Source organism: Marmota marmota, unplaced genomic scaffold (genome assembly GCF_001458135.2).
Source record: "Marmota marmota marmota unplaced genomic scaffold, marMar, whole genome shotgun sequence".
In the NCBI taxonomy this organism is placed as follows: domain Eukaryota; kingdom Metazoa; phylum Chordata; class Mammalia; order Rodentia; family Sciuridae; genus Marmota; species Marmota marmota.
Window position 1 is genome coordinate 27,533,898 of NW_026000174.1, and position 27,209 is coordinate 27,561,106.

The 27,209-nt window shown below is 34.4% G+C and overlaps 1 protein-coding gene across 1 annotated transcript in view; it reads left to right on the forward strand.

Moving 5' to 3' along the window:
- Positions 1–26,641, forward strand: part of Pde3b (phosphodiesterase 3B) — a 165,147-nt gene extending 138,506 nt beyond the window's left edge. Inside the window, exons 13-17 of the mRNA XM_048788202.1 lie at positions 14,300–14,499; positions 16,948–17,151; positions 19,208–19,369; positions 22,408–22,660; positions 23,909–26,641. Of these exons, the coding sequence (XP_048644159.1) occupies positions 14,300–14,499; positions 16,948–17,151; positions 19,208–19,369; positions 22,408–22,660; positions 23,909–24,123 (1,034 nt within the window). The 3' untranslated portion in view covers positions 24,124–26,641. The remainder of the gene's footprint in view (positions 1–14,299; positions 14,500–16,947; positions 17,152–19,207; positions 19,370–22,407; positions 22,661–23,908) is intronic.
- The last annotated feature ends 568 nt before the right edge of the window (positions 26,642–27,209 follow it).

Genomic DNA, 27,209 nt, shown 5'->3' on the forward strand with positions numbered 1-27,209 from the left:
CTAGGATAGCTGCATAACATCTTCAAATTTCTCTCTTGCTTGACCTTTTGAACCTTACAAGGAACTATCAAGAAGTGAACCAGCTGCAACCCTGGTTTTCTATTCAAAGCATACTTTCCTGACACTGAATCTCCTAATTTTAATATCTTGCAATTTGGACAGGCTGGTTTCCCTTTGCTTAGGAGTTCTCCCTCTATCTTTCTCTTTCCTCTCACATTTTGCTATAAATAGTAAAGTAACCAGGCCAAGCCCTCAATATTTTGTCTAGAACTTTCCTCAGCAAAATGTCTAAGTTTATCACTTGCAAGTTTTTGTTCATATAACTATGACACATAATTCAGTTAAACTTTCTGCAACTATACATACATAACAAGGATTCTTTTTCCTCTAGTTTCCAGTAGCATATTTCCTTTTGAGAATCACTAGCACTGTCCCCTAATGGCCCTATTTCTTTTCTTTTAAACAATTCATAAAGTGCTAGGGATCACATCTAGGGCCTTGTGTTCAATATGGAAGCCCTCTACCAGGCTGAACTATATCCTCAAGCTGAATGGCCATATTTCTGATAGTATGCTAGATGGTTGAGGTATTCTCTAAATCTGAAAACATGCTATACATGTTTTATCTCCCATGCTCCTCACTTCCTTCTGAGTTCTTGCTAGTAGTGGTATGAATTCTCATGCACAGGGCTATAGAGCCAAACATCTGTTGAAGACAAGGCTTTCGGAGACCAAACAGCTATTGTGTTGGAAAATTATGGTGGAAACAAAGACAACGGGACTATGGGATGTGCTGGCTTTTTCTGATGTCTTTGAGGAATTCATAGAAAAGAAATGATAAATTTAAGGCTTTCATGAAAGGTTAGAATACCAAATAGCTTCTCTGCCTAGCCCAAAAGAATATTTTTTATAGTAGTAGAATCATAACTTCTGAAAACAAAAAACTTAATTTCTTTTTTTTTTAAATGTTTTTTTTTGGTTGAAGATGGACACAATACCTTTATTTTATTTATTCATTTTTATGTGGTGCTGAGGATTGAACCCAGTGCCTCACATGAACTAGGCAAGTGTTCTACCACTGAGCCACAACCCCAACCCCAAAACTTAATTTCTGATCTTAAAGTTCCCTGAAATATAATGCAAAATGAGTTTATGATCTCACTGGGCCTCTTTGCATGGAATTAGATTATTGATTAGGAAAGACAGAACTCTGGGATTTGAAATAGAATTATTTAGATAGATTTTAAGAAATCTGATTTGCCTCAAAACCCCAAATCCTGCTAGTCCTTCCTGCTGGTCTCTCTTTCTGTTGATTGCCTGAGGATCCTTGTTGTGACTTCACCTGAGATTTTTCACTCATAGGGAAATGCTAATTCATCTCTAAATCCAAACCCTACTGCCTTTCAGTTCTTTTAGACATACAATTAAACCCAAATTCTGGAATATCTTAGAAGATTAAGTACCAAGTCTTAACGCTAGAATAACTTACTATTTTATATTAGCAGAAACCTGAGGAATATTTGTGGATGAATTTAAGGATGTTAGAGCAGGGAAAAAGGAAGGTAATGGTGGATCTTGTTGAAATTTTCTTGGTGGGTATTTATTTTTTTGTGAGTATATTTATGAGAAATTCTGATTCTGTGTATTAGCTTGAGCAACTAGCAGTGACCCTACAAGTTTGTGTGATTAGTTGTCTTAAATATGGGTATCAAGGAATTTGAGTTGTAGAACTTCCTAGTGGACTATAGAGAAAGGAATGCAGAGAATGTGATAAGGTATTGAAATGGGTTGATCATATTCAGCCTTGGTACATCCCTAACTGTGTACATCCAAAGTAACCCCATTTATCAAGATATTGAGAAATACATTATAACACTCCTCAGGAGGAAAATGCCATGTGATCCACCAGTCAGGGTTAAGGGCTTATGGAATTTAGGTAATAAAAGGACTTTTGACCTGGGTACATCTAACAGTGGTAGTTCCATGAACCACACCCATTTTCTGAATGTATATTTTAAATAAACATATTCAGCAACTGGTAGAATCCCTTTTCTGATTCCTTGATCTTTAGAGATAAGGCAATCATTGTAGAAAGGGTCAAATGAAATCTCCTGGAACTGTCTAATTCTAGCAAAACAGTGAACCAGCAATAAAATATTCCTCAGTGAATTCTGGAAATTAATGCCACTATCAAATAATACATGCAGGAATGGCTATTTCCATTACATTGCTTTTCAGCTTGGTTATATGGATTTTATGCAAGAAAAATAGATTCTGAAAAGTGATGATACATTGTTCTAAGCTTAATCAGGTCGTGAGTCCATTTGCCAGAACTGTTCCAGATGTGATTTCTATTTTTTAGTAAATCAACCTAACTTGTGATATGGCACACAGCTATTGTTCTGGAGAATATTTTTCTTTCTCCACACCTTTTAACAAAATCCACAAGAAAACATTTGCTTGAGGCAGGTGTCATAGTATACTTCCATTGTGTTAGTTCTGGACTAAGTCAAATTTTTCATTCTCTATTCTATCTAGTCTTGTATGGTATGTTATCAAGGTGATTCACTACATTAATAAGATAATGATGAGTAACTCTGTTGAGCAAGAAGTAATGAATATTCTAAATGCCTTTATAATAAGAGCATCAAAGGATGATAGATGAGAGTGCACAAAAATTCAGATATCTTTCTTGGTGAAGTTTACTAGGGGTCCAGTGATCTAAATTATGTTGAAATATCTCCTCCAAATTGAGTAACAATTAATATATTTTAAATCCCCTACCTAGAGGGCCCTGAATACTAATATCTTAATGCTATTTCTCCAATCCATTAATTATAAGGCTATGGATTTTATGTGCTATCCAGAGTATGAGAAGAATATGAAGCAGTTTCAAGTAATTGTACAAATTTCTCTTGTCATTTTTTCCTTATGATTTCCAACAGATCCAGTGTTGTTCAAATTGCCTTTTGCAGATAGGCATCCTCTGTGGAGCCTCTGGGAGACCATTATAAGAGAATCAGTGTAAATTCATAGGTTTTGAGACAAAGCCAAATCATCTTCCTTAGAAATTATTCTCTTATCTGTAAAAGTTGCTAGATGATTATTATACTGTGGTAGATTTTGAATACTTGGCCATCGACACTAGATTACCAGAGGGCCACCCATAACTGGTGCCCTCTGACCCTCTAATATATGAAGTTGGCATGTGAAGTAGCTCTCAGTCATGAAAGGGGAGTGTTATATACAACACTGAGCTGCTCCCAAAATCACAGAGCGTGAACTCAAACTCCCATAAATACCTGTTCCTAATACATTGACATTCCTTCCTTAATCCATAATTATGGCTTCATGGGGATTTCCCTATGGCCATTTGACTGAAGAAAGTCCAAAAGACCTGGTTTACATATGGTTCTTCCCTTTATATCTCTAAGTGCATAGCTATAGCTATAGCTTCTGAAACTGCATAGCTATAGCTTTATGGGCTTACCCACAAATTCTTACCAGTGAGCAGAACATCAAGCAGAGAATCTTCTTGTTCACTTAGCCTGGAAAGGAAAACGGTCACATGAAAGGGTCTATGCTGATTCATGGCCAGTGAGCTTCCTTGGGTGTTAAGGAACTTGAAAAGATTAGAAAATTGGTAATGGGAACTCCTAACAAGAGGTTTGTGTCTAGACCTCTTAGAGCAGTTGCTGCCCCCAACCGGCATTGGCAGCTGAACTAAGATCGCTCGTGTGAATTTTCAGGGACACAAAATAAAACAAAGACACGATTTAACTTTACACAAGCTTCAGGTTCTATCCATATAAGGGCAGAAGGGTCAGGGAATAGATGAGTATAACTCAACACCCACAAAGAAGACCTCCTTGCTATCCGAGGGGGTCTCTGACCAGGCCACAAGAAATACAGTGGTTGATCAAAGCCTGAGGCATCAGGACTGGAAGGTGTGGTCATTCAGTGTGGCTCCCCACAAGCAGGTACAGAATTGTGGATATTTCTTTTTTATTTTTCTTTTAAATATTTTTTAGTTATAGTTGAACACAGTTTATTTTGTTCATTTGTATGTGGTACTGAGAATTGAACCCCGTGCCTCACATGTGTGAGGCAAGTGCTCTACCATTGAACTACAACTCCAGCCCCTGGTGAATATTTTTTTCCCATTTGGTGATAAAGTTTGTGTTTCAACTTGCTGGGCAGTGGTGCCTAGCAGTCTGGTCAAACATTAATACAGATATAATATGGATATTTGCTTGAGGGTATTTTTTGGATGAGATTAACTTTTAAGTTGGCAGACTTTGAGATAAAGCAGGTAATGTGGGTGGTCCTCAATCCAGTCAGTTAGTTAAAGGTGTTAATAGAACGTAGACTGACCTCCCCTGAGCAAAAAGCCATTCTGCATGAAGATAGACTTCAGACTTGAACAACAAAACCAGCTCTTCCTTAGGTTTTCACCCTGCCAGCTTACCCTGCAGATTTTGGACACTTGCCAGTCACCTTAGTTGTCTCAACCAGTTACCTTAAGATCAATCTCTAAATGCGCACACGCGCATGCACCCAAACACACACACACACACACACACCCTGTTGGTTCTGTTTCTCTGGAGAAAGGTGATAATTACTAAAGGCCACTCATTGTAGAGGAATCTTTCAATAATCAGATGGACAGAATGATGTCTTCTTTTCGTAAATATCAATCTCTTTCACCATCATTCCAGTTCTCATTCAGTGGCCTTATGAACACAATACCAATTTATGCCCACAGAATTTATTGATTTTTCCATGAATCTTATTACTCCACAGCTGGACTAAGAGAAAGATGGAATGGCATTAGAGACTCAGATGGAGCATCTGTTAGATGCAAACATTTTGTGGAGCTAGCATGCTATCCAATAGAGTAGTTTGTTCTCTGAGCCAGCAACCAATATATACCCAGAGTGTACAAAACTGAACCAAGGAATGGAAATAGAGAGAGACTTCTCTGTTTCCTCAAATAATTCACTTATATAATTTTTGCTTGCAAAAAATTGGCATAGAAAACTTAGTTCTTAATGGAGAAATGCTTCCAACAAGCGACCCAGAAAACAGGGTTACTCTGAGTGGAAAATTAAATAGACATCTGACCAATTTGTGTTCTTCATGCCTTTGAATCAATAGACAAAGAAGAGAATTGTGCATGAGCTCTCGTGATCCTGTGTTACCCTGATTAATAAAGAAGAAAAAGGGTTCCTACTATACATGGAAAATTATGTATCAGGAATCCACATGATTCTCTGATCGCGATGCTCCAGTAGAAAAGATAATAGAAAACTATAGTAATATAGTATTATAAAGATCAATAATAGTGCAGACCACCAGTCAGACAATCCTGATCAACATAGATGCTGGTTGAGGACAAAGGGAATATGAAATGGGTAGAGAAATTAAAATATATAGCTATATGACCAGTCTCAGAGACGTAGTTTATAATTGCTATGTGTGTTTTCTGTTGCTTTTATATATTATTTCATATACTAAGCACTATTTTATTCCCATTTCTATTAGGCTTCTTTCCACTTTGGGGCTGTTATGAATAACAGTGTCATGAAAATTCATGTATGAGTTTTTTTTTTACTTTTATACTTTTTAAAAAAATACCTTTATTTTATTTATTTATTTTTATGTGGTGCTGAAGATTGACCCCAGTGCTTCTCACATGCTAGGCAAGCACTCCACCACTGAACCACAACTCCAGTCCATGTATAAGTTTTTGTATGGACATATTTTTATTTCTCTTGTGCATATACCTCATTGTGGAATTGCTGGGTCATAAGGTTTAACAGTGTTTATGGTTAACATTTTGAGGAGCTCTCAAACTTTTTCAAAGTGACTGAACTTTTTGTTTCCACCAGCAATGTATGAAGGTTCAAATTTCTTTACATCCTTGTCATTTCTTGTTATTAACTACCTTTTTGATATGACTATCCTGGTGAATGTATTTGTTTTTCCTTAATATCTGAACTTCAGAAGTGTCAGTGGTGATATTCTCTTTTATCTCTTAATTTTAGTAATTTATATCACATTTCCTTCTTTTGGTTAGTTTGGCCATTTATTAATCTTTTTTATCTTTTCAAAGAACCATTTCTTTGTCTCATTGACCTTTACATTTTTATTCTGTTTCATTAATTTTGGCTCTTAATTATTTCTTTCCTTTTACTGATTTTTGAATTGGTTTGTTCTTTATTTTCTGTGACCTTCACATGCATCAATTATGTTGATTAGTTGGGCTCTTTCTGTTTTGTTTTGTTTTAGTGTAGGTACTCTTGGCTATAAACATTCCTCTAAGAACTGTCTTCATACTGTCCCAGAGATTCTGGTATGTTTATTTTTTCTATTCTCGTTTGACTGTAGGAATTATTTAGTGTCTTGACTTAGTTTGTTTATGTTTCATTTATTGTCCAAAAGTGTGTTTTTCGGGCTGAGGTCATGGCTCAGTGGTAGAGCGCTTGCCTCACACAAGTGAGGCACTGGGTTTGATCCTCAGAACCACATAAAAATAAGTAAATAAATGTATTGTGTCCATCTACAACTAAAAATATATTTTTAAAGTGTGTTTTTCAATCTCCAGGTGTTTGTGTAATTCCCTGTTTTTTCTTGCTGTTGATTTCTAATTTCATTTCATTATGATCTGATAAGATACAAGGGATTGCATAAACTTTTTTTGTATTTGCTAAGAATTACTTTGTGCCCTAACGTGTTCTGTTTTGGAACAGGTTCTATGAGCAACTGAAAAGGAGAATTCAGCTGTTGCTGGATGAAATATTCTATAGATGTCTTTTAGATCCATTTGATTTACAATATTTTTTAGGTTTGAAGAATCTTCAATGATTTTATATCTGGAAGATTATCTATTGGTAAAAGATGTGTTGAAATCATCCACTAATTATTGTATTGGGATCTGAATCTTTATGTTGAGTAGTGATGTTTTATGTAATTAGATGCATGGAGGTTTGGGGCATAAATATTTACTATTATTATATCTTTTATTGGATTGTTCCCAGTATGAATTTTCTTTTGTCTCTTGTGATTAATTTTGGCTTAAAGTCTGATTTGGTGGCTATATTAGTAGCTACTCCTGCTTGCTTTTGGTTTTCATTTGCATGGAATGTCTTTTTCCGTCCTTTCACTTTCAATCTGTAGCTGTATTTGCATGTAAGATGAGTCTCTTGCAAACAATATATAGTTGGATCTTACTTTTAATTTATTCTGCCAGTTTGTGTCTTTTAATTGAAGAGTTGAAAGTGTTAACATTCAGTGTTATTATAGAGATGTTTATTATTTTCTGCCATTTTAATTTATTTCTAATGTTTTCAAAGATTTTTTAAAAGATGGACACAATATCTTTATTTATTGTATTTATTTTTATGTGATGTTGAGGATCAAACCCAGTGCCTCACAAGTGCAAGGCAAGCACTTTACTGCTGAGCTGTAACCCCAGCTCCTAATTTATTTCTAATGTTTAATTTTGTGCTAATTCTCAATTGCCTAACTACTCTTCTGATGAGATTCATCCATTTGAGAACTTGGTGATTTGTTTTTAATTTATTTTGTGTGTAGTATTTCTTAAGTATTTTCTGCAGTGCTAGCTTTATAGTTATGAGTTCTGTGTTTATATTTATCTTCGAAGATTTTTACTTCTTATTCAATTCTGAAGGATAGCTGCAAATATTATCTTTCAGGCTCCTGGCTTTTAGAGTTTCTGCTGAGAAATCAGAAATAATTCTCATTGGCTCTCTTCTAAATGTGAACTTACATTTTTATTTTAAGGCTTTCAAAATTCTATCCTTGTTCTGTTTGTTAGACATTTCAATTACAGTGTGTATGGAAAGGTCCTTTTTCATTCGGTGTCTTTGAAGCTCTGAATGCTTTCTGTATCTGAAATCCATCTTATTCCCAAGGTTTGGAAATTTTTCTGAAATTGTGTCACTGACATGGTTATCCATGCCCTCAACTTGTATCTCAGATCCTTTTTCTACTCCAGTGATTCTTACATTTGGTCTTTTAATGTTATCTCAGATTTCATGAATATTCTCTCTATGGTTCCTTATTTTTATTTTCTTCAGTTTTGTTTTCAAGTTCATATTCCTTATCAATGCCTAAAATTCTATCTTCTATGTCTTCTATTCTATTGGTAAGACATTTGACTGAAGTTTTGGTTTTTTTATACCTTTATTTTATTTATTTATTTTTATGTGGTGCTGATGATCAAACCCAGTGCCTCACACATTCTTGGCAAGCACTTTACCACTGAGCCACAACCCCAGCTCTTGACTGAAGTTTTTATCTGATTCACTGAGTCTTTCATTTCCAGGATTTCTATTTGGTTCTTAAAGATACTAGAATAATTCTATTAAAATGCTCTTTCCCTTCCTGTATTTTTTGTTTTAGTTAATTCCATAGATCTCTTAGTTCATTAGTCATTTTAATCATCAGCTTTTTGTATGCTTTGTGATTTCAATATCTGTGGATTCAGTTATTGTGTGCTTATAGATTTTTGGAGGCATCTTGTTGGCTTGTTCCCTCAGGTTATCCAAAGTACTGTTTTTGCACATCTGTTATGATAGATTCCTGGGCTTCTACTATGTGTGGGTCCTTTAGTGAGTAGTTATCTCTTAATAATAATCCCTGGACTGTGAATATATCTTAGATTCACCCCCATCTGATTGGTGTAATCACAGTCTTAATTTCAATAATCAGCACCTCTTTTTAAAGGAGAGAGTAACCACCAGTAACTGTGGCAATTTAAGAACAAGTCATATATCATCATATGCTATAGAAGTTATTATTACTAATCTCTACAATTTTATTCACCAAAAAGGAATGTAGTTGAGAATTGATTTAAAACAGTCTGAGAAGATTGTTAATGATATTTTACCAAATTGCACTGGAAAATGGATAAAAAAATTGGAAAAAATAAATACACAAAGAGGAAAAAAGGGAAGGAAGGGAGGAGAGACAGAAGTTAAAATGAAATAAATGTAAGTGATGAAGGAGAGGGAAAGGGAATGGAGATGGAAGAAAAAGAGGTATTGAGATGGGATCTAATTAATTGATGAATTATGTAACCTTATATATAATTTTGACAAAACACAGTATGTGGGGAGACACTAGTATTTGGTTATTAAGCAATTGATACTATATCTGTCCTATATAAATTTGCTATGTTTTCTTTCCTCCTTTGTGAATCTTTTGAAATAGAAGACTTTCTTTCTGATTTCATTTTTAGAATCTCCTAAGAGGAAGCTTGTGTGATGCAGATATCCTGGAGTTTGTTTGTTTTCAGCTCTGACCCAAACTGGTTGAAGTTGTTAGGGAGTCTCTATGCTGATTTCCATCCCTCTGCTTGCCTGACACACTCTATTGTACCTCTAAGAGCCTCAGTCCCTGTCCTCTGGGGAAGTGTATGGGATGTTTCAGCCAATTCCCCAGCACTATCTGGGCTTGGAGGAGATGATGCAGGGGTCACTGCTTCCCAACAGATACTGATCAGTCCCTCTTCACCCCTGTGTTAGCCATGCTTCTTATTTCAGAGTTCACATTGCCAGTTTCAAATAAACATGTCCTTCACTTTTCTTCTGCAGGATGAAAAAAAGCTGGCTGGTGCCATAGTTGTCCTGTTTCCCACAGTCTGAGTTGCAGTTTCTTCTATATTCAAACTTACTCAGGGCACTCACCAACTCAGTGAATAGTAGAGCCCAAGTGGCTGAATGGTTTTGGATATTCAAAAAACAATTATACCAAGAACCAGTCAAAAAAGAAAAATTAAGGGGAGAAAAATAGAGTGAGATATGAAAAATGAAGGCCAACTGCAGGAATTTCTGATTTCCTACACAGGAAGTCCTAACAAAGACTCTTTTTAAGTTCTCATGGCTTATCCTCTTTTATTGTCTCTATTGGAGCATGTCAGGGATTTCTCCCATGCAAGTACAGATTGCTATTTATGAACTTATTTTCTGCTCTTATTGTGACTTCACTGGACAGCAGCATCTGGTTTTGTAAACTTGGTGGAAGAAATTCTGTCTTCTCATTGGAGGGGAGCTTCTCCCCTCCCTCTGAATCACTGTTCGCTGGATGCTGCCTCCATCTCTTGCTTTTATTAATTCTATTCTAAAAACTGTTATTTTTGGTTTTCAGGTTGTTGCTACCTTTCTGTGTTGCCTGCTAGTGTTTTTCCAGTTTTCCTACCTCAGTTTGCCTTTGTAGAACTGCTTTTTGGATTCACTCTCAGGAAACTGCTAAGACATTGTATGTTTCTCTGATTTGACACCTTCCCGGTCTCAAGGACTTTCTCTTTAAAATCTTATTTCAATATATGAATGTTTTGGAAATTTGCTCAGCAGCAGCCTAACTTGAAATATTTGAAAGTGATCCAGTGAACATTTTCAACTTTTAACTGCTGCTCCCGAGGCCACGATAGTCTAGAGTATCTTTTTCCATCTTTTCACTTTGATTCAATGTGTGTCCATAAAGGTGAAATTCGTCTCTGTAGGCAGTATATACTTGGGTCTTGTTTTCTTTTATTTCTTTGAACTTATTCAGCTACTCTATTTTGATTAGAGAATTTAAGTAATTTACATTCAAGGTCATTACTGGTAGGTAGAGACTTACTGCTTTAACTGTTTTATTGTTTGTTTTCTAGTTGTTTTGTATGTTTGTTTCTTCATTTTTCTCTTCCTTTCTGTGTGGTATGCTTTGATTTCTTCCTTCCTTCCTTCCTTTTCTTCCTTCCTTTCTCTCTCCCCTCCCCCCCTTTCTGTTATTTTTTACTTGGTGGTTACCATGAGGCTTACATTTTAGTTATAACAGATCAGTCTGAGTTGCTGACAGCTTAACTTCAATCACATACAATACCTACACACTTTTATTCCATCCTGCTGATTTCTCTCCTCTTCATTTTCTTGATAGCATGTGTTTAAAGCCTAAGATGTTTTAATTTTTATAAGTTTATCTATTTTTTTCTTTTCTTGTTCATGCTTTTGTGTCATAATCTTTGAGTCAGGATTATGAAGATTTCCTCTTTTTCTTTGAAGAGTTTTACAAATGTTACTTTTACATTTACGTCTATAATGCATTTGTAGCTAGTTGAGGGTATGGTGTAATGAAGAGTTCCAAAATTATTTAGCATATTAGTATTTTTTCTGTTGCATTTGTTGAAAAGAGTTCTTTATATATGCTAAACACAATGGACTTTGAAATGTTATCACATCAGAATTTCTACCCTATGAGATGTCATGAGTATTAAATGAGATAACATGTACAAAAGTGTCTGGCAGCACACAGTTGGCTCCCAATAAGATTTTGGTATCCTTGTTGAAAACAGCGGCATCTGGTTTGACCATAGTTGTTGGTCATAGATGTTGAACATAGTTGACCATACATGTAAGAATTTATTTCTGGTCTCTCAATTCCATTCAGTTGTCCTACTTGTTTATCTTCGTGCCAGTACCACATGTCTTCATTACTGGAACTTTATAGTAAGCTTTGAAACTGGGAAGTGTGAATCCTTCAACTTTATACCTTTTCAAGATTGTTTTGGGGATTCTGGGTCTCTTCCATTTCTATATTAATTTTAGATTAAGCTTGTAAATTTTTACAAAAATCCCAGCTGGTATTTTGATTTATATTTTATTGAACCTGTGAGACATTTTGGAAAGTACTGCCATCTTAATAATATTAAGCCTCTGATTCATAATTATAGGTATTTTTATTTCATTAGGTTATTATTTTAAAAAAGAAAACTAACTTAAACTTAAAAAATTATTTTGAACTTTGACAAGCCAGAGCATTACTTCTAGGTTCCACTGATAAACATAACTAAGGAAATTTTGTTATCTCCTATACTGCTGCCTACTTTAAATATAGTTTCTGTTTTTCTTCTTCTAATTTCTCAAAATTATTAAGCAAAAATAATAGCATGGCCATCTCGATGAAACCACCAAAAAACAAAACAAAACAAAAAGAACAAATATCAAGGTATTAAGAACCAAGAACACAGTGTAGATAATGTTTCACTCCATTATGTTATAAGGAATCTCACAGGAGAAAAAAGAAAGGGAAGAAGAGTTATAGTGAGTATTCAAAATTAAATGTAATCTTTCTGGATGAGATCTGAAAAGCATTTATGTTGAGAAGCTAACTTTGGTAATATATTAAAATCCTAAATTTCTATTATTTTTTCCATATTTTTATTGATGCATTATAATAGTATATAATGGTGGGATGTTATTAATATTTGTGCATATACAAAATATAACAATATAGTTTGACCAATATCATTCCTCAGTATTTTCTGTTTCTCTCCCTTCCTCCTTCTCTCTTTTGCCTTTCCTCTACCAGTCTCCCTTTGATTTTCATGAGCTCTCCCCACCCACACACCTTTTTTTTTTTTTTTTTTAGTTTCCACACACCTTTCTTTACCTTTTTCCTCTCTAGCTTCCACCTGAGAAAACATATGACTCTTGACTTTCTGGAGTTTGGTTTATCTCACTTAAAATAATGCTTTCAAATTCCATCTACTTTCCTTCAAATAGCATATTTCTCTTCTTTTTTTATGGCTGACTAAAATGGCATTGTGTATATATACCACATTTTCTGTAACCATTCATTCATTGACAGACACCTAGGCTGGTTCCAAAATTGGCTATTGTGAATTATGCTGCTATAAACATGGGTGTGCATGTATTGCTGTAGTGTGATGACTTTACTTCTTTGGGATAAACACTAAGCAGTGATATACCTTGGTCATATGGTAGTTTCATTCCTAATCCTTTGAGAATCTCCATCCTGATTTCCGTAGTGGTTGTGCTAATTTACAGTCCCACCAACAATGTAAAAGTGTTCCTTTTTCTCCACATCTTCTCCAGCATTTGTTATTGTTTGTATTTTTGATGGTTGTCATTCTGACTGGAAATTAAATGAAATTTCAGTGTAGTTTTTATTTGCATTTCCCTAATTTCTAATAATTTTGAAAATGTTCCATATTTTTGCCATTTTTATTTTTTGTTTTGAGAAGTGTTTGTTTAGTTCATTTTGGCCCATTTATGAACTGGGTGTGGGTTTTTTTTTTTTTTTTTTTTTTGGTGTTTTTTTTTAGTTCCTTATATATTCTAGATATTGATCCTGATTGTTAGAATTCTGAGTAGCTAGCAAAAAATCTTCCATTCTATAAGTTCTCTCTTCACATTCTTAATAGTTTCCTTTATGGTGCACAACCTTTTTAACTTTTGCCATCCCATTTATTAACTCTTGGCATTATTTCCTGAGGTTTAGGATTCTATTGAGAAACTTATTGCCTGTACCTATATGTTGGAGTGTTGACCCTACATTTATTTCTAGGAGTTACAAAGTTTGTGGTCTAATTCCTATGTCTTTGATTCATTTTAAGTTGATTTTTGAGATAAGTATTCAGTCTCATTCCTCTTAATATGAATAACCAGTTTTTCTAACACCTTTTATTAAAATGGCTGTTTTTTCTCCAGTATGTATTTTTGGCAACTTTGTCAAGGATAAGATGACTTACCTGTATGGGTTTGTTTGTGTCTCCTATTCTGTACCACTAACTATGTATCTGTTTTTATGCCATTTACTGTTTTTAATCGAATATTATTCCCAATGATTTCTTTTTCCTGCTGATTATATTTAACTTAAATAATAAATGTTTAGAAAATCTGAGGTTTAAAAATTTTTAGCTCAATTAAGAGAGCATCAGGTTTTCATGAGAGTTCTATTCTGGCCTGTAACTGTACACAACTTCAGGGTTATACTTAACACTGTTCCTCTAGCATATACTTTGGAAACAGTATATCAAGTGCCGTTGTCTGGCTGGGCGAAATACTGGGAGATGACAAGCAACTTGAAGGTTGAAGCGGGAACTACTTTATTGCGAGTGAACTCAGCGGGAACTCAAAGTAGCGGATACCCTAGGTAGCAGGCACCCCCTCTCTGCCGGACTGCAGAGGTACATATACCCAACTAATTACACACAGCTTAACTTAATTAACATAAACTAGATACAGCAGTCAGTCATTAAGGAATCCTTATCATCTTAATGGCTCACTGGCATTGGCTCAGAAACCACTCCTCCTAGCATACTGCCAGGCGCCATCTTAACTTGGTTGTGGCCCTCATCAATCAAGTCCATGGGGTCTGTTTGAAGTCACCAAGCAAGTAATTCTACTACCTATTGGAAATCCACTCCTTGGTATAATTGTGAAGTAGTTATGTGCTAATGCTGGTTTATTTTACTACTTATTGTTCCTCAGGTTCTGATGATAGAATAAATTCTGGGCGAATGGCTTATATTTCTTCAAAGAGCTGCTCTGTTCCTGATGAGAGTTACGGCTGCCTGTCTTCAAACATTCCTGCACTGGAATTGATGGCTTTGTATGTGGCAGCTGCCATGCACGACTATGATCACCCAGGAAGGACAAATGCATTTCTAGTGGCTACAAATGCACCTCAGGTAAGATATACTTTTCCACAAATTTTAAAGACCAGTTCCACAGTTCTGGTTGTTCAGTTCTCTTGAATCTTCACTATAGTGATGGGTGATGTAGGGGAAGTATATTTATCTGTGAGTGGTTGTAATGGTATGTGTGTAAGTAGATAAGCTTTTCTTTCTTTAATAAGACTTTATCAATAGCTCATGATTTGCACAGATAACTTTCTGATAAATTTAATTTAGTTACTAATATTTGCCCACTTTATTTATTTTTATACCAGGGTTTGAACCCAGAGATATTTGACCACTGAACCACAACCCCACCCCTTTTAAAAAATACTTTATTTAAGGGCTGGGGTTGTGACTCAGTGGTGGAGTGCTCGCCTAGTGTGGGTGGGACACTGGGTTTGATCCTCAGCACCACATAGAAATAAATAAATAAATATAAAGGCATTGTGTCCACCCACAACTAAAAAATATATTAAAAAAAATTGTTTTAAAAGAGAGAGAGAGGAAGGAGCTAGGGACAAGATATGGGCCCCAAAGGACCCATATAGCCCTCCAAGGACCCACTTCCTTTAACAAGGACCTACTTCCTAGAGTTGCTGTCACCTCACAATTTTCCCTTCAGCTATGAATCCATCAACGGGCTAATACATTGATGAAGTTAGCCCTTATGATCTATCACTTCCCAAAGTCCCACCTCTGAACACTGCTGCATTGGGGACCAAGCCTTTAACACATGAGCCTTTGGGGGATTCCAGATCCAAGCTGTAACATTTAGTCTTCCTGACTAGACAAAGCTATTCTGACAGTTTATCAGTGTTTATTAGATTTAATCATGAACTAGTCGAATTAGTATTAAAAATAAATCATCCCCTTAGAGAATCTTTGAAACTTAGTCTTTCTCTTTGGGATTTATGAAGTTACATTAAAATTAATATGAAAGTGTGGCTGGGGTTGTGGTTCAGCGGTAGAGCCCTTGCCTAGTATGTGCAAGACACTGGGTTTGATCCTTAGCACCACATTTAAATAAATACATAAATAAATAAAATAAAGGTATTGTGTCCAACTACAAATATATATATATTTTTATATATNTTTTTTTCGAGATGAGGTCTCACTATGTTGTCCAGACTGGCCTTGAACTCATGAACATCCTGCTGCCTAAGCTCCCTCACCTGAAGAATAGCTGGGCATTTTGGCATGAGCCTTTAATCCCAGCTATTCTTCAGGTGAGGGAGCTTAGGCAGCAGGATGTTCATGAGTTCAAGGCCAGTCTGGACAACATAGTGAGACCTCATCTCGAAAAAAAAAAAAAGATTAATATGGGGCCCATTACAAAGTTTAAATCTTACCATTGTAAAAGAAATATCAGGCTAGGATGTGGGCTGGGGGATATCCTAGGGCTAGGGATATGGACTAAAGCTAGAACACTTTGCCTTACATGCATAGGGCCCCAGGTTCAATCCCAGTATTGCAAACAAAACAAAACAACAACAACAACGAAATCATACAATATTATGTATCTGTGCTTAAATCTAGGCTGTAGCTAACTTCCATAAATAAAAACTATCAAATTAAACTCTCAGAATATGCACCTGACATTACATTCTCTCTCTCTCTTTTTTTTTTTTTTTGGCTTTCTTTCTCATTGTATAGTAAGCTCCATGAAAACAGAGACAGGTTTTTATTTTCATCCCTGGCCTTAAGCATGACTTCATATGGAAATTCTTTTAATAATCACAATGCTTATTTAATAATTTTAAAAAACTGCCTAATTTTTAGAGGTGGAAGAGATTTTAGCAATTTTGAATCTGTTTTCCAAAGACCTAGACTACTTGAAGAGGCGATTTAGGGTTATCCCCTGGAGTGAGATGGAAAAAAGTGAGTAGTTCCACACTGTTTGAACCACCACAGGATTTGTGCTTTTACCTGTTGCATACTTATGTCTTACTTCGAGGCACTGTATCAGGATGGGAGTATAGGCTATATGTTGTCCTTAGATATGAAGGTCTCTTACTTTGGAAAGTACCTATTTTTCAGTTACCACCACCATTGACTTCATGCTAGCTAAAGAAAAGAAATGTATCTCTAAACCTGCTCTTGATCCCTAGTGACTTTATTATCAGAAGCTTTATCTGAGAAGGTTTACTGATTGAAGTAGACCTCAAAATATTACCTTTCCGTATTTGGGGTGGCAGCATGGCATGTGCAAAGAAGATGAAATTTGGAGATAACCCTTTCACTTACTATGTGTGATGGAAGTAAAGGTGTGCTTTTAACCTCTCTGTGTGTCAGTCTAGAAAGTTATAAAATTATCACAACCTGTATCACAGAGGTTAAGATACCTGGTAAAAAGCCTACTATGAAGTATATACTCATTATATTCTTTCAACTTGCTCCTAACTCTGAATTATTAAAGATTCATATCTTTGGAATGCCTTATTTTTCTTTATTCTTTTTTAGGCAGTTTTGTACAATGACAGATCTGTTTTGGAAAATCATCATGCTGCATCAGCTTGGAATCTATATCTTTCTCGCCCAGAATACAACTTCCTTCTTAATCTTGATCATGTGGAATTCAAGCGCTTTCGTTTTCTAGTCATTGAAGCAATCCTTGCTACAGATCTTAAAAAGCATTTTGATTTCCTTGCTGAATTCAATGCCAAGGTTTGTTATACAAATTAATACTTGATTTCAAAAATGAAATCATTGTCTTCAGTGTTACTGATAAATGATGTTTTTTAATGTTGTTAGAATTAATACTACTCATGCAGTAACAATAAAAAATTGGTATAAAAGAATACATATGCCAGGCACAGTTGCTCACACCTATAATCCCAGTGGCTCAGGAGGCTGAGGCAGGAGGATTGCAGGTTCAAAGCCAGCCCCGGCAACATAGTAAGGACCCAAGCAACTTAGGAAGACCCTGTCTCAAAATAAAAAATAAGAAATGGGCTGGGATGTGGCTCAGTGGTTAAGTGCTCCTGGTTCAAAAAAATAAAGCATTTTTATTGTTATGATAACATCTTAAAATACTGTTCTTTGCTGTATTTTATTTTTGACATATTCTTGCATATAGTGACAAACCAGTTATGTAAAAAGATTTTATGGGCCAGAGACATTATATGAAATCAAACATTTGTTTCTTAAAAGCCAGTTATGCCATCTTGCCACACCAGTTGCACCTTCTTTGTATTAGTAATTCTTTAACTAGCTGACATGAGGGAAGAAAATTTAATACCCTCTTCAACTTGAGAATAATTAATTCACTCATTCAACAACTATTTACTGGAATTGCCCACTATGTACAATCACTATGCTAGGGAAAAATGAGGAAAGAACAGGTCAGAGTCCCTTGCCTCAAAGAACTCACATTCACTAGTATGTTGGTGGTACTGATGGGAACATGTTCTATCCCTCAGGCATTTGGAGTGAAGAAAAGTTGAGAACCACTGCTTTAGATTCTTGAGAGGATACCCCCTGTTTGGCTGGCAGGAAGCTGATATTTCCTTGATGATTTTTGTGTTCTAAAGGAAGCTATACTGTTAGGGTAGAGAAACTATTAACAAAGGAGTACTAGATTTAACTCCCCCAGGAAGCAGACACCTATATATGTTGCCATCATAATATTTATAAATTACTTATTAAATTTTTGAGAAATCAGGTACATTAAAATTATTTCATATTTGTATAGCTCTATTCACTTTTATTTTATTTAATAATAAAATACATTTTAAATGTTTGAGTCACCTTGTACAAATGGAAGATTATCTAATCAATACTTCTGAATCTATGTTCCTTAACACTTCTTTCATTCTGTTTTTTTTTTTCCCCCTTAACACTTCTTTCTAGAGGGGCTCTAGAGTTCTTGCCCAGTTTCAATAAAAAGAGCTTTCAAGTATTTCCTATGCTGGTGTTCCACTTAAAATTTCCTTTGATTAACGGGTTTGGTGCTAAAAACTACCATAACACTAAAATAAAGTTCAAGAGCCATGATCTGGCCCATTGTCTTCATTTTTTATAAAAGGACATTTGAGTTCTTGAAAGAATTACTAGATTTGCCTGATATTGATAATTCCATTTATTTAAATAATGTTAATGAATGAGGCATTTTTCATTTATTAATCCTCATGAAAAAATGTTAGATTGGTAATACTTTCTTATTTTATAAATGAAAGAATCAAATAGGTTAAGTAATTTTTCCAGCTCACACACTGAATTAAGTAAATGGCTCTGAGTGATATAGGGATCAGCTTCTAAGACTTGTGTTCTTTTAACTATATCACTTCACCTTTCAGAACTACAGCCAACTTCTTAACTCCTTAACTATGCTTTTTTGAGGTAGAAATACTTACAATTCTGATAGTGGTGTATATATATGTGTGTGTGAACATACATATATTATATAACACATGCATATATACAAATAAATTATTATTCTCTGTGATAATCACAAACATTGAAATCCATGGTTGGTTGTTTATAGGAAGGTATGCTTCCACTGAAATAAACTCTTCAATGGGTAATTTAACCCATTGAAGTCCATTTTATGGTATATGCTGATTTAAAAGATTTAAAAAGGCATTTAAGAAAAAGAAATTTCTTCCTATCATTTGGACAAGAAACAGTTTTAAGGTAATTGATGAAAACAAACAAACAAAAAACCCAACAACTATTATTAGAAAACTTCAGAACCTAAAATAATTCTGTTTTTCCAAAATAGGCCAATGATGTAAACAGCAATGGTATAGAATGGAGTAGTGAAAATGATCGTCTCTTGGTCTGCCAGGTGTGCATTAAACTTGCAGATATAAATGGCCCAGCAAAAGTTCGGGACTTGCATTTGAAATGGACAGAGGGCATTGTCAATGAATTTTATGAGCAGGTAAGTTGAAATGTGAGATTGGTGGGAAGAAAGTATTTTTGGGGATTTAGATAGCTACACTAAGGTGTTTGAAATCTGAAAAGGGTTAGACTGCTTTGACTGAAAAGGGTTAGAAAGTGTTGTTTTTGTCTCTTGTTCTTAGTATTTTCTCAGCTCTGCTTCTCTATGCTGCTAAAATTAAAAGCAATGACAGGCTTATTGCCTATCTGAAGTGAGTTGAATCTATAGGGAAAGAGACTAATTCTAAGATTCCTTTCAACCTTGAGAATCTATAACCTAGAACAACTGATTTCTAAAAGAAGTGGCTTTTGGGTGATTCCAGGATTTGCTCAGACTATATTTAAAGAATATCAACAATATTTCAATTGTACTATTGAAATACAAACTACTGTCCCATAGAAACATCAACTGGGCAGAAATTCTAGCAGAAAATAAAAAATTAGAGGGCTAGCAACATCTGTAGAGTAGATACTTTGTAGTTTTCAAGGATTCAAAGATATAAATATGCTCTTTCCTTTTTTTCATTGATTTTTAAATCTTGGCTTTAAAATAATCCTACCAATTTGCAGAATCTGTCCCATTTTTGTCATATCTTGAGGCTCCACATAATGTAGAAGTAAAATGATTTTCCCATAAGCTTCACATTTCATTATCTCCAAAATATCAAATACAACTTATGAAATGGATTCCTTGGGAATCCTTGTTGGCCATAATAATCAGGAAAGATCAAAATGTCTACTGAATGAGGCCTTCTTTGTGTCAGGGCTTTCTTACTATAAGCAAAAAACAGGAATAACAAAGTTGACTCTGTTTCACAATGCGTGCTTACCTGGCATACCTGGTTACCCCCAGATTGTATGGTAAAAGTCTTTTAGCCACCTTTTCAAGTTACAAATACCATTCTATGTGATCACATAAATATATAAGTATTCCAATATTATAATATTTTGCTATTCTAATGTATTTAAATCATATATAATTTTGGGCAATGATTATCTTTGTAAGATTATAGCATACAGTTTGCATATTCCTGTATTCATTTTCAGTGATAACTGAAGCTTACCTCAGAGTTCTCCAGTAGATTTTGCATTCACAAAAGAGGAATTTTATGCTAAGGAAAAATTCATTTTTCATTAGCTGCATAAGTTGGTAATAAAATGTAGTGATATATTATCAATTTTAGAAAACCCACTATTTTAGTGAAATAACATTAGAAATGTTCATTTACAAACAACTTTAAATTATTTTTAGAGTATATAGAGTTAATACTTACTAAACAAACTTAGAAGCCATGCCTTAGGTTGAACCCTAGTTTTTCCTTCTCATTGACAATGTGACCTTGGGTAAGTTACTTAACTTCTCTATGCTTCAGTATTCTTGTTGATAAAATATGCATGATGATATACCTAACTCATAAAGATTGCTGTGAGGATTAAATAAATTTTATACATGTAAAAGTCTTGGAATAGTTCCTGACACGAAATGCTCAGTAATGTTGGCTATAAATCCAGATCTAGTGCTAAACATATTATCTCAAACAGTTTCACTCCATCTTCATAGATTTTAGTCATGATAAAGGAGAAAAATGTTATCTGATACTATACTATATATGAAAGTCCTAGTTATCTCTTATTAGAACTATTAAATTTCCTTCTTGTTTTGGCTATACTGTTGAACTTCTTTCTATTTATTATCTTAATTATACAGTCTTTATACCCTTAAAGCTATTTAAGTGCCGTGGGCTTAGAAAAGCCAGGCTCCTGGGGTATACCTATGAAATTGAAGACTCCTGTGGATTAAACCCAGCTGGGTTTTTAAAAAATATTTTTTAGTTGTAGATGGACATAATACCTTTATTTTATTTATGTGGTGCTGAGGATTGAACTAGTGCCTCACATATGCGAGACAATCACTCCACCTCTGAGCTAATAACAACAGCCCTTTTGTTGTTTTTTGTTTGTTTGTTTGCAATGCTGAGGATTGAATCCAGGAGCTTTACATTACTAGGCAAGCACTCTACCACTACGTCCAAACTGTTTTTTGAAAAATATTAATAGTTTTATTTCTTTTAGAAGACTTTTAACCATGGGATAGTTAATCACTGGGCCAGTTCTGGTCATTTCCTTGGGTTGTGTGGGCTCATCACAGATAAAACTGCTTGCCTGCAGAATTTATGCATTGTGAAGGATAATTAATTTCCAACCAATTTAGATAGTAAAACTAAAACATTAATAGTACCATTTGGGGAATGTTTCACTTTGAATAATATTGCCTTTCATCATCATAGCAACCCTATAAGGTAGATTATTATTCAAAATTTATACATGATGATACTGACATAAGCATGCCGATACCACATGTGGTTAAGTTGCAAAAGTGAGTTTGAAAGAACATCCATCTGATCTCAAATTGTGCTCTGTAGAACCCTAGAAGCTACAATGGAAGGGAATCAGACAATTGGAACTATACACCCAAAGTCTTACCTCAACTGTAGTAACTCTGCTTTTGTGTGTCTTATAAAATGCATCCACTATGCCTTCCTCTTTTAAGGAGAAAGAGAATCTATATTTGACATTATAGAATTTTGCAGGTTGTTAGTAAAATTGCTGATATTTATTTTAAAAGCTATATATTTTTTATTAACTTAATATCATCTATAATGATTGATATAGATAGATATGAGATTAAAAATTTGCTTAGAATTTCTCAAATTGTTGTTACAGTTAAAATGATAGAATAATTAAGTTCATAAATATTTCTTTGTAAAAGTTATTTTGATGTACACTATATTTTAAAAATGTAAAGATAATTTACAAGCAAAGCTCAGTGTTTGCTCTTTCAACAAAAACGTATTTTTCGGGCTGGAGCTGTGGCGTGGCTGGGCTGGGTCTGTGGCTCAGCGGTAGCACACTTGCCTGGCATGTGTGAGGCATTGGGTTCAATTTTCAGCACCACATATAAATAAAATAAAAAGTCTATCAACAACTGAAAAAAATTTAAAACAACAACAATGTATTTTTTCTTTTTAAAATGCTCAGGGAGATGAAGAAGCAAATCTTGGTCTACCCATCAGTCCCTTCATGGATCGTTCTTCTCCTCAACTAGCAAAACTCCAAGAATCTTTTATCACTCATATAGTGGGTCCCCTGTGTAACTCCTATGATGCTGCTGGTTTGCTGCCGGGTCAGTGGATAGAAACAGAAGAGGATGATGATACTGAAAGTAGTGATGATGAAGATGGTGAAGAATTAGATATGGATGATGAAGAAATGGAGGACAATCTAAATCCTAGTAAGAATTCAGAAAATCTATAATTTATTTAATGTTATTAACTACAAATGTCCATTTAATTTGAACTTCTATCTTTGTTTCTTAGATGCAGATTCAGCAGTCATATCTTGTGTAACTACAATCTTACTGTTTAGATTCAATAGTCATGTTTTGAGTGACTGCTCTGTGCTGGGTACTGTGTTAATACTGATACACAATGAGAATTCTTATTTAATAAATAGCATCTCGGGAGATGTCCTCTGGCCAGTGCTCTTCAGCACACTTCACCTATTCATCCATGATAGGGCTGTCACCACATCTGAACATTTGAGATAGGAGGATCCTAGCTGCTAGTCCTCCTTCATCTCACCCCTCCTCAGACAACCTGCTCCCAACACCACTAGGCAGTTGAGAATTACAACTTCTAGCAGCTTGCTAATGACATTCACATAGGCTTGGGAAATAAATCTAAACAGTGGGGAGGAAAGGAAAACATACATTTCTTGGCTCTAAAGGCAGAATCAAGTTTTGTGGCATTAAAATTGAGTTATTAGACTATAATAATATATTTTTCTATATAAGACAATGAGCATAAATGGAAAATTTTAAAAGCATACCCATTTGTCACCTTCATAATTGTGAATGAAATCAATTGTTTGCTCCTTTGTTTTAGATAAGTTAAATTATACCTAGCTACATATTTTTTCCCAAACATGATATAAATCAGAACATATAAGTTGACAATAAAGAACCTATCCCTTATCCCCTTCACATACTTATGCCTCCTATTTAGGATTAGGTAGCAGCAAAGAGTACTCTTATGCCTCTACTATCTTGAGTGTCACTTTGGGAAGGTTGACTAGCTTCTAAAAATGATTAATATTCACCAGAATTTTGGCAATTGTGTTAAATTCAATACATAAAAATCCCTTAAGAGACTGGTTTTTAATTTTGGGTTGCTGTGGTTTTCATTTGAAATCAAGACTATACTTACCTTCCCCTATCCAGTTTTGGCTATTCTTCATGTTTTCTTTTTATTCATAACACTTAATACCATCTAATGTATTCTTTTTATTTGTATTGTTCAACTAGGATGTGAACTCCATAACACAGGAATTATTTTTATCTTACTATTCACTATTATAACCTCAGTGCTTACATAAATATTTACAGAATGGTTGGCATGAAGACATTTGTGGAATGAATGAATGAATCAATCAATCAATCATAATCGCTATAATCAGAAGATGTTTGTTTTAAATTTCACAGAACCACAAAGAAGGAAAAGCAGAAGGCGAATATTTTGTCAGCTGATGCACCACCTCACTGAAAACCACAAGATATGGAAGGAAATAATAGAGGAAGAAGAAAAATGTAAAGCTGAGGGAAATAAACTGCAGGTAGAAAAAACTTCATTATCTCAAGCAGATGAGATTCAGGTCATTGAAGAAGCAGATGAAGAGGAAGAACGACAGTTCGAATAAAAGAAGTCATACAGAAGAAACCTGGAGGGCAGTGCCCAGGGTCAGATATCATTATCTAATGTTCACTGTGCTGACTTTCAACTGACCAATCCCACATGACAGGCCTTAATACTGTGAGAGGATCCTTGCTGTGCTGTCAATTTCCTACTCCTAAGCACTTTCATCACATGTACTAGAAAATTATTCTTAGAGCTAGGTTTCAGTTGACCCATGTTGCAAAGCCCTTGTTCAAAGCCTTCACAGATGTTTAAATATTCTGTGAAAATGATGCTTTGCTGGACAGTGAGCTTTTATTTTTCATGGAGGAGACATCTGTAATGAAAAACTCAAGTGACCTACTTCAATTTTCAAAGTGTCCAGAACATTCTGCTTCTGTGAAAACAGAATTCATGTTTATTTCCAAATGCATCTTTTATATCTTTGAACATTTTGAAAAATCTATGTCTATCTAAAAAGAATCCATGTGGCCTTTCTGAGGAATTTCTGCTAAATGCCATACACTGTTCAGTGCTGTTCTACCAACTAGAGTTGTCTATGAAGGACTGAGTGACCTTTGTTATATTTAACAAAATCCAGGTGCATCTATTTCTGATGCTTTTTACTATTGTGTATTATCTACTATGTGTGTTTTATTTCTGCTCAAAGTATTCAGGTTTGCCATGGACATCAGAAGTATAAATTCTAGTCTTACTGACTTTATGTTCCGTGGTTGAATTTTAAAGCTGTTTAACAATGAAGGAATTTTATTCTTTAGTCAAAACTGTTCTTGTTTTTACTCTTGCTCAGGATTAGTATTTTTAAACATTTAGTTATTATAAACAGCATAAATTTATTAGAAGAAAAGAGTTGTCCTAATATTGATGTGAACCTTTTATGATATTAGCATCATTTTCTCTGTTCTTAGATGAATTTGAGACTAATTAAAGCCAAGGAAAAGGAGATATCTGTCTTTTGCCTTAATGTAAAATCAAATGAAATTAATTCTATCAAAGATAAAGAACAAAAGAAATATGGTGAGTCCTAAAGGATACATATGTTGAATAAATAATTGTAATATGTAGTTATCTTTACATCCACATCTTAGGCATCATGTGTTTAATTCCTGAAAAACTGCATTCATCTTTCTGTTAATTTCTTTCTGCCTCAAGACCACTTGACAGGAATGATCTGTCACTACTCAAAAATTCTAAAGTTCAACTGAAAGACTGACTTCTGAGATAAAGCAAATGATGGAAATATTTAATTTTTATATAAAAAATGAAATATTTTAGTAAATAATTTCATACCAAAGCATATAACTAAGTTACCACATTAAGATGATTGTAAAGAAAATGGATCATATTTACAATATTTATGAACTTGTTAGGTTGGGGATATGAACCTAATTGTAAAAAATATTCTAAGTTATAAAGTGCAGTCAAAATGATATCAAGATGGTAAACTAATATTTTTCATTATTCTTCAAGACCATTTCATATTTTGGAGCCATGAAACTTTGTAGACAAACTATTAATTTTCAAGTTAATTCCTACAATGTCAGTAGTTTCTTACCTACCTAGAAATGTGTGGGTTGTCAGAAAGATACCAACTAAAGATCTATTGAAGAGTTGGGATTTTTTTTTATCTTATACAGTATCATAATATTTAATGAATCACTAAGTTTTATTTATTAAATATATTGAGTGCTAAGTTCCTTTCTGCCACTTTTGCAACCATTACCACACCATCTGTAAACTGGTCCCACCATATATTACTAATAAAAATTTAACTGATAATTGTTGAATTTATACTCATAATATGTGCATGTGTATGAATACACACATATATATTCTGTGCTTATATATCTCTAGAATATATTTTGTATCCTACATAAATGTATTTCTGCTATTTATTTCTTTCCTGCAGAATAGAATATATACATATGTGTATAAGTTCATACATGTGCATGCATGTATAAAGAGACCAAATCAAATTTCTATACTATCATGTTAGAGAAATTTTGTATTAGCATTATTTATATTTTATTTTCTTGAAAGAAGTGTGCTTTTATTCTGTTAACAATATTACTACTGTGAATTCATCTGAAAATAATCCTTAAGTTATTTAATCCTTGCTAAATTATGTATGTCAAAATAACTAGACCAAAGAAAGTGAAAAAGGTATCCCTGATAAAATTTTAAAATTCATAACCATAAGAAGTGAACATGAGAATATATTAAATATCCATAGCACTGTTACAGGTACTCTTACTTGAGAAATTGCCATAAGCCATATTGCAGGTTTTCTTTATGTGTGTGCTGGGGATGGAACCCACATGCTAAGCAAGCACTCTACCACTGAGCTATTATCCAGCTCGTATTATGGGTCTTATTTGGTTGCTACTGAATCAGAGTAAGTTTTTATTATAATAATTTTTGTGGCTAATTTGTTGTTGTAAATCACTGGTACTAGAAATATTTAGTAATATATATGTGTGCTCATTGACACTTCGCTCCATAAAATCTACTTTTAAAAATTATTTCAGTATTTGAAATCTGTTTTCTGCTATTCTCACCACTTTGCTTTTTTTTTTTTTTTAATAAGAAACCTGGAGATTCTGCTATTGCTTACATAGTTAAAATTCCCTTACCCTCAAGATTTCATCACCTCATAGAGACAAACTTTATAAAAAAGATAAGTAGAGCCAACTATAGTTCCTTCATTAATGTGAGCAGTTCTACAGAATGTGTGGGATAGCAGTAGCAGGAAGAACAGTGATGAAAGCTTTTCAAAGGAAGACTTTCAAGCTAAGAGCTGAAGCATTAAGAGCTTGATATTTTAGATATTTTATTTTTTGTAAATGATGTACCTCTTGCTCGCGACCTGGGTGGGTGGCAACCCAGGCAGGCGGTGGGAATGGGGTTCCCTTCAGTGGAATGGGCTGGCCAAGAAATACAAGCTAAGAAAAACAGAATGATGAAAAAAAAAAAAACCACAGGACACAGAGAGTAGTTGCAGAAGTGGAGGCAGGATGGGCAAGCCAATCAGACAGATTGAGCTTCTATACTATGGCAAAATGGAGCCCAAGCCTGCTTTATTTATATTGG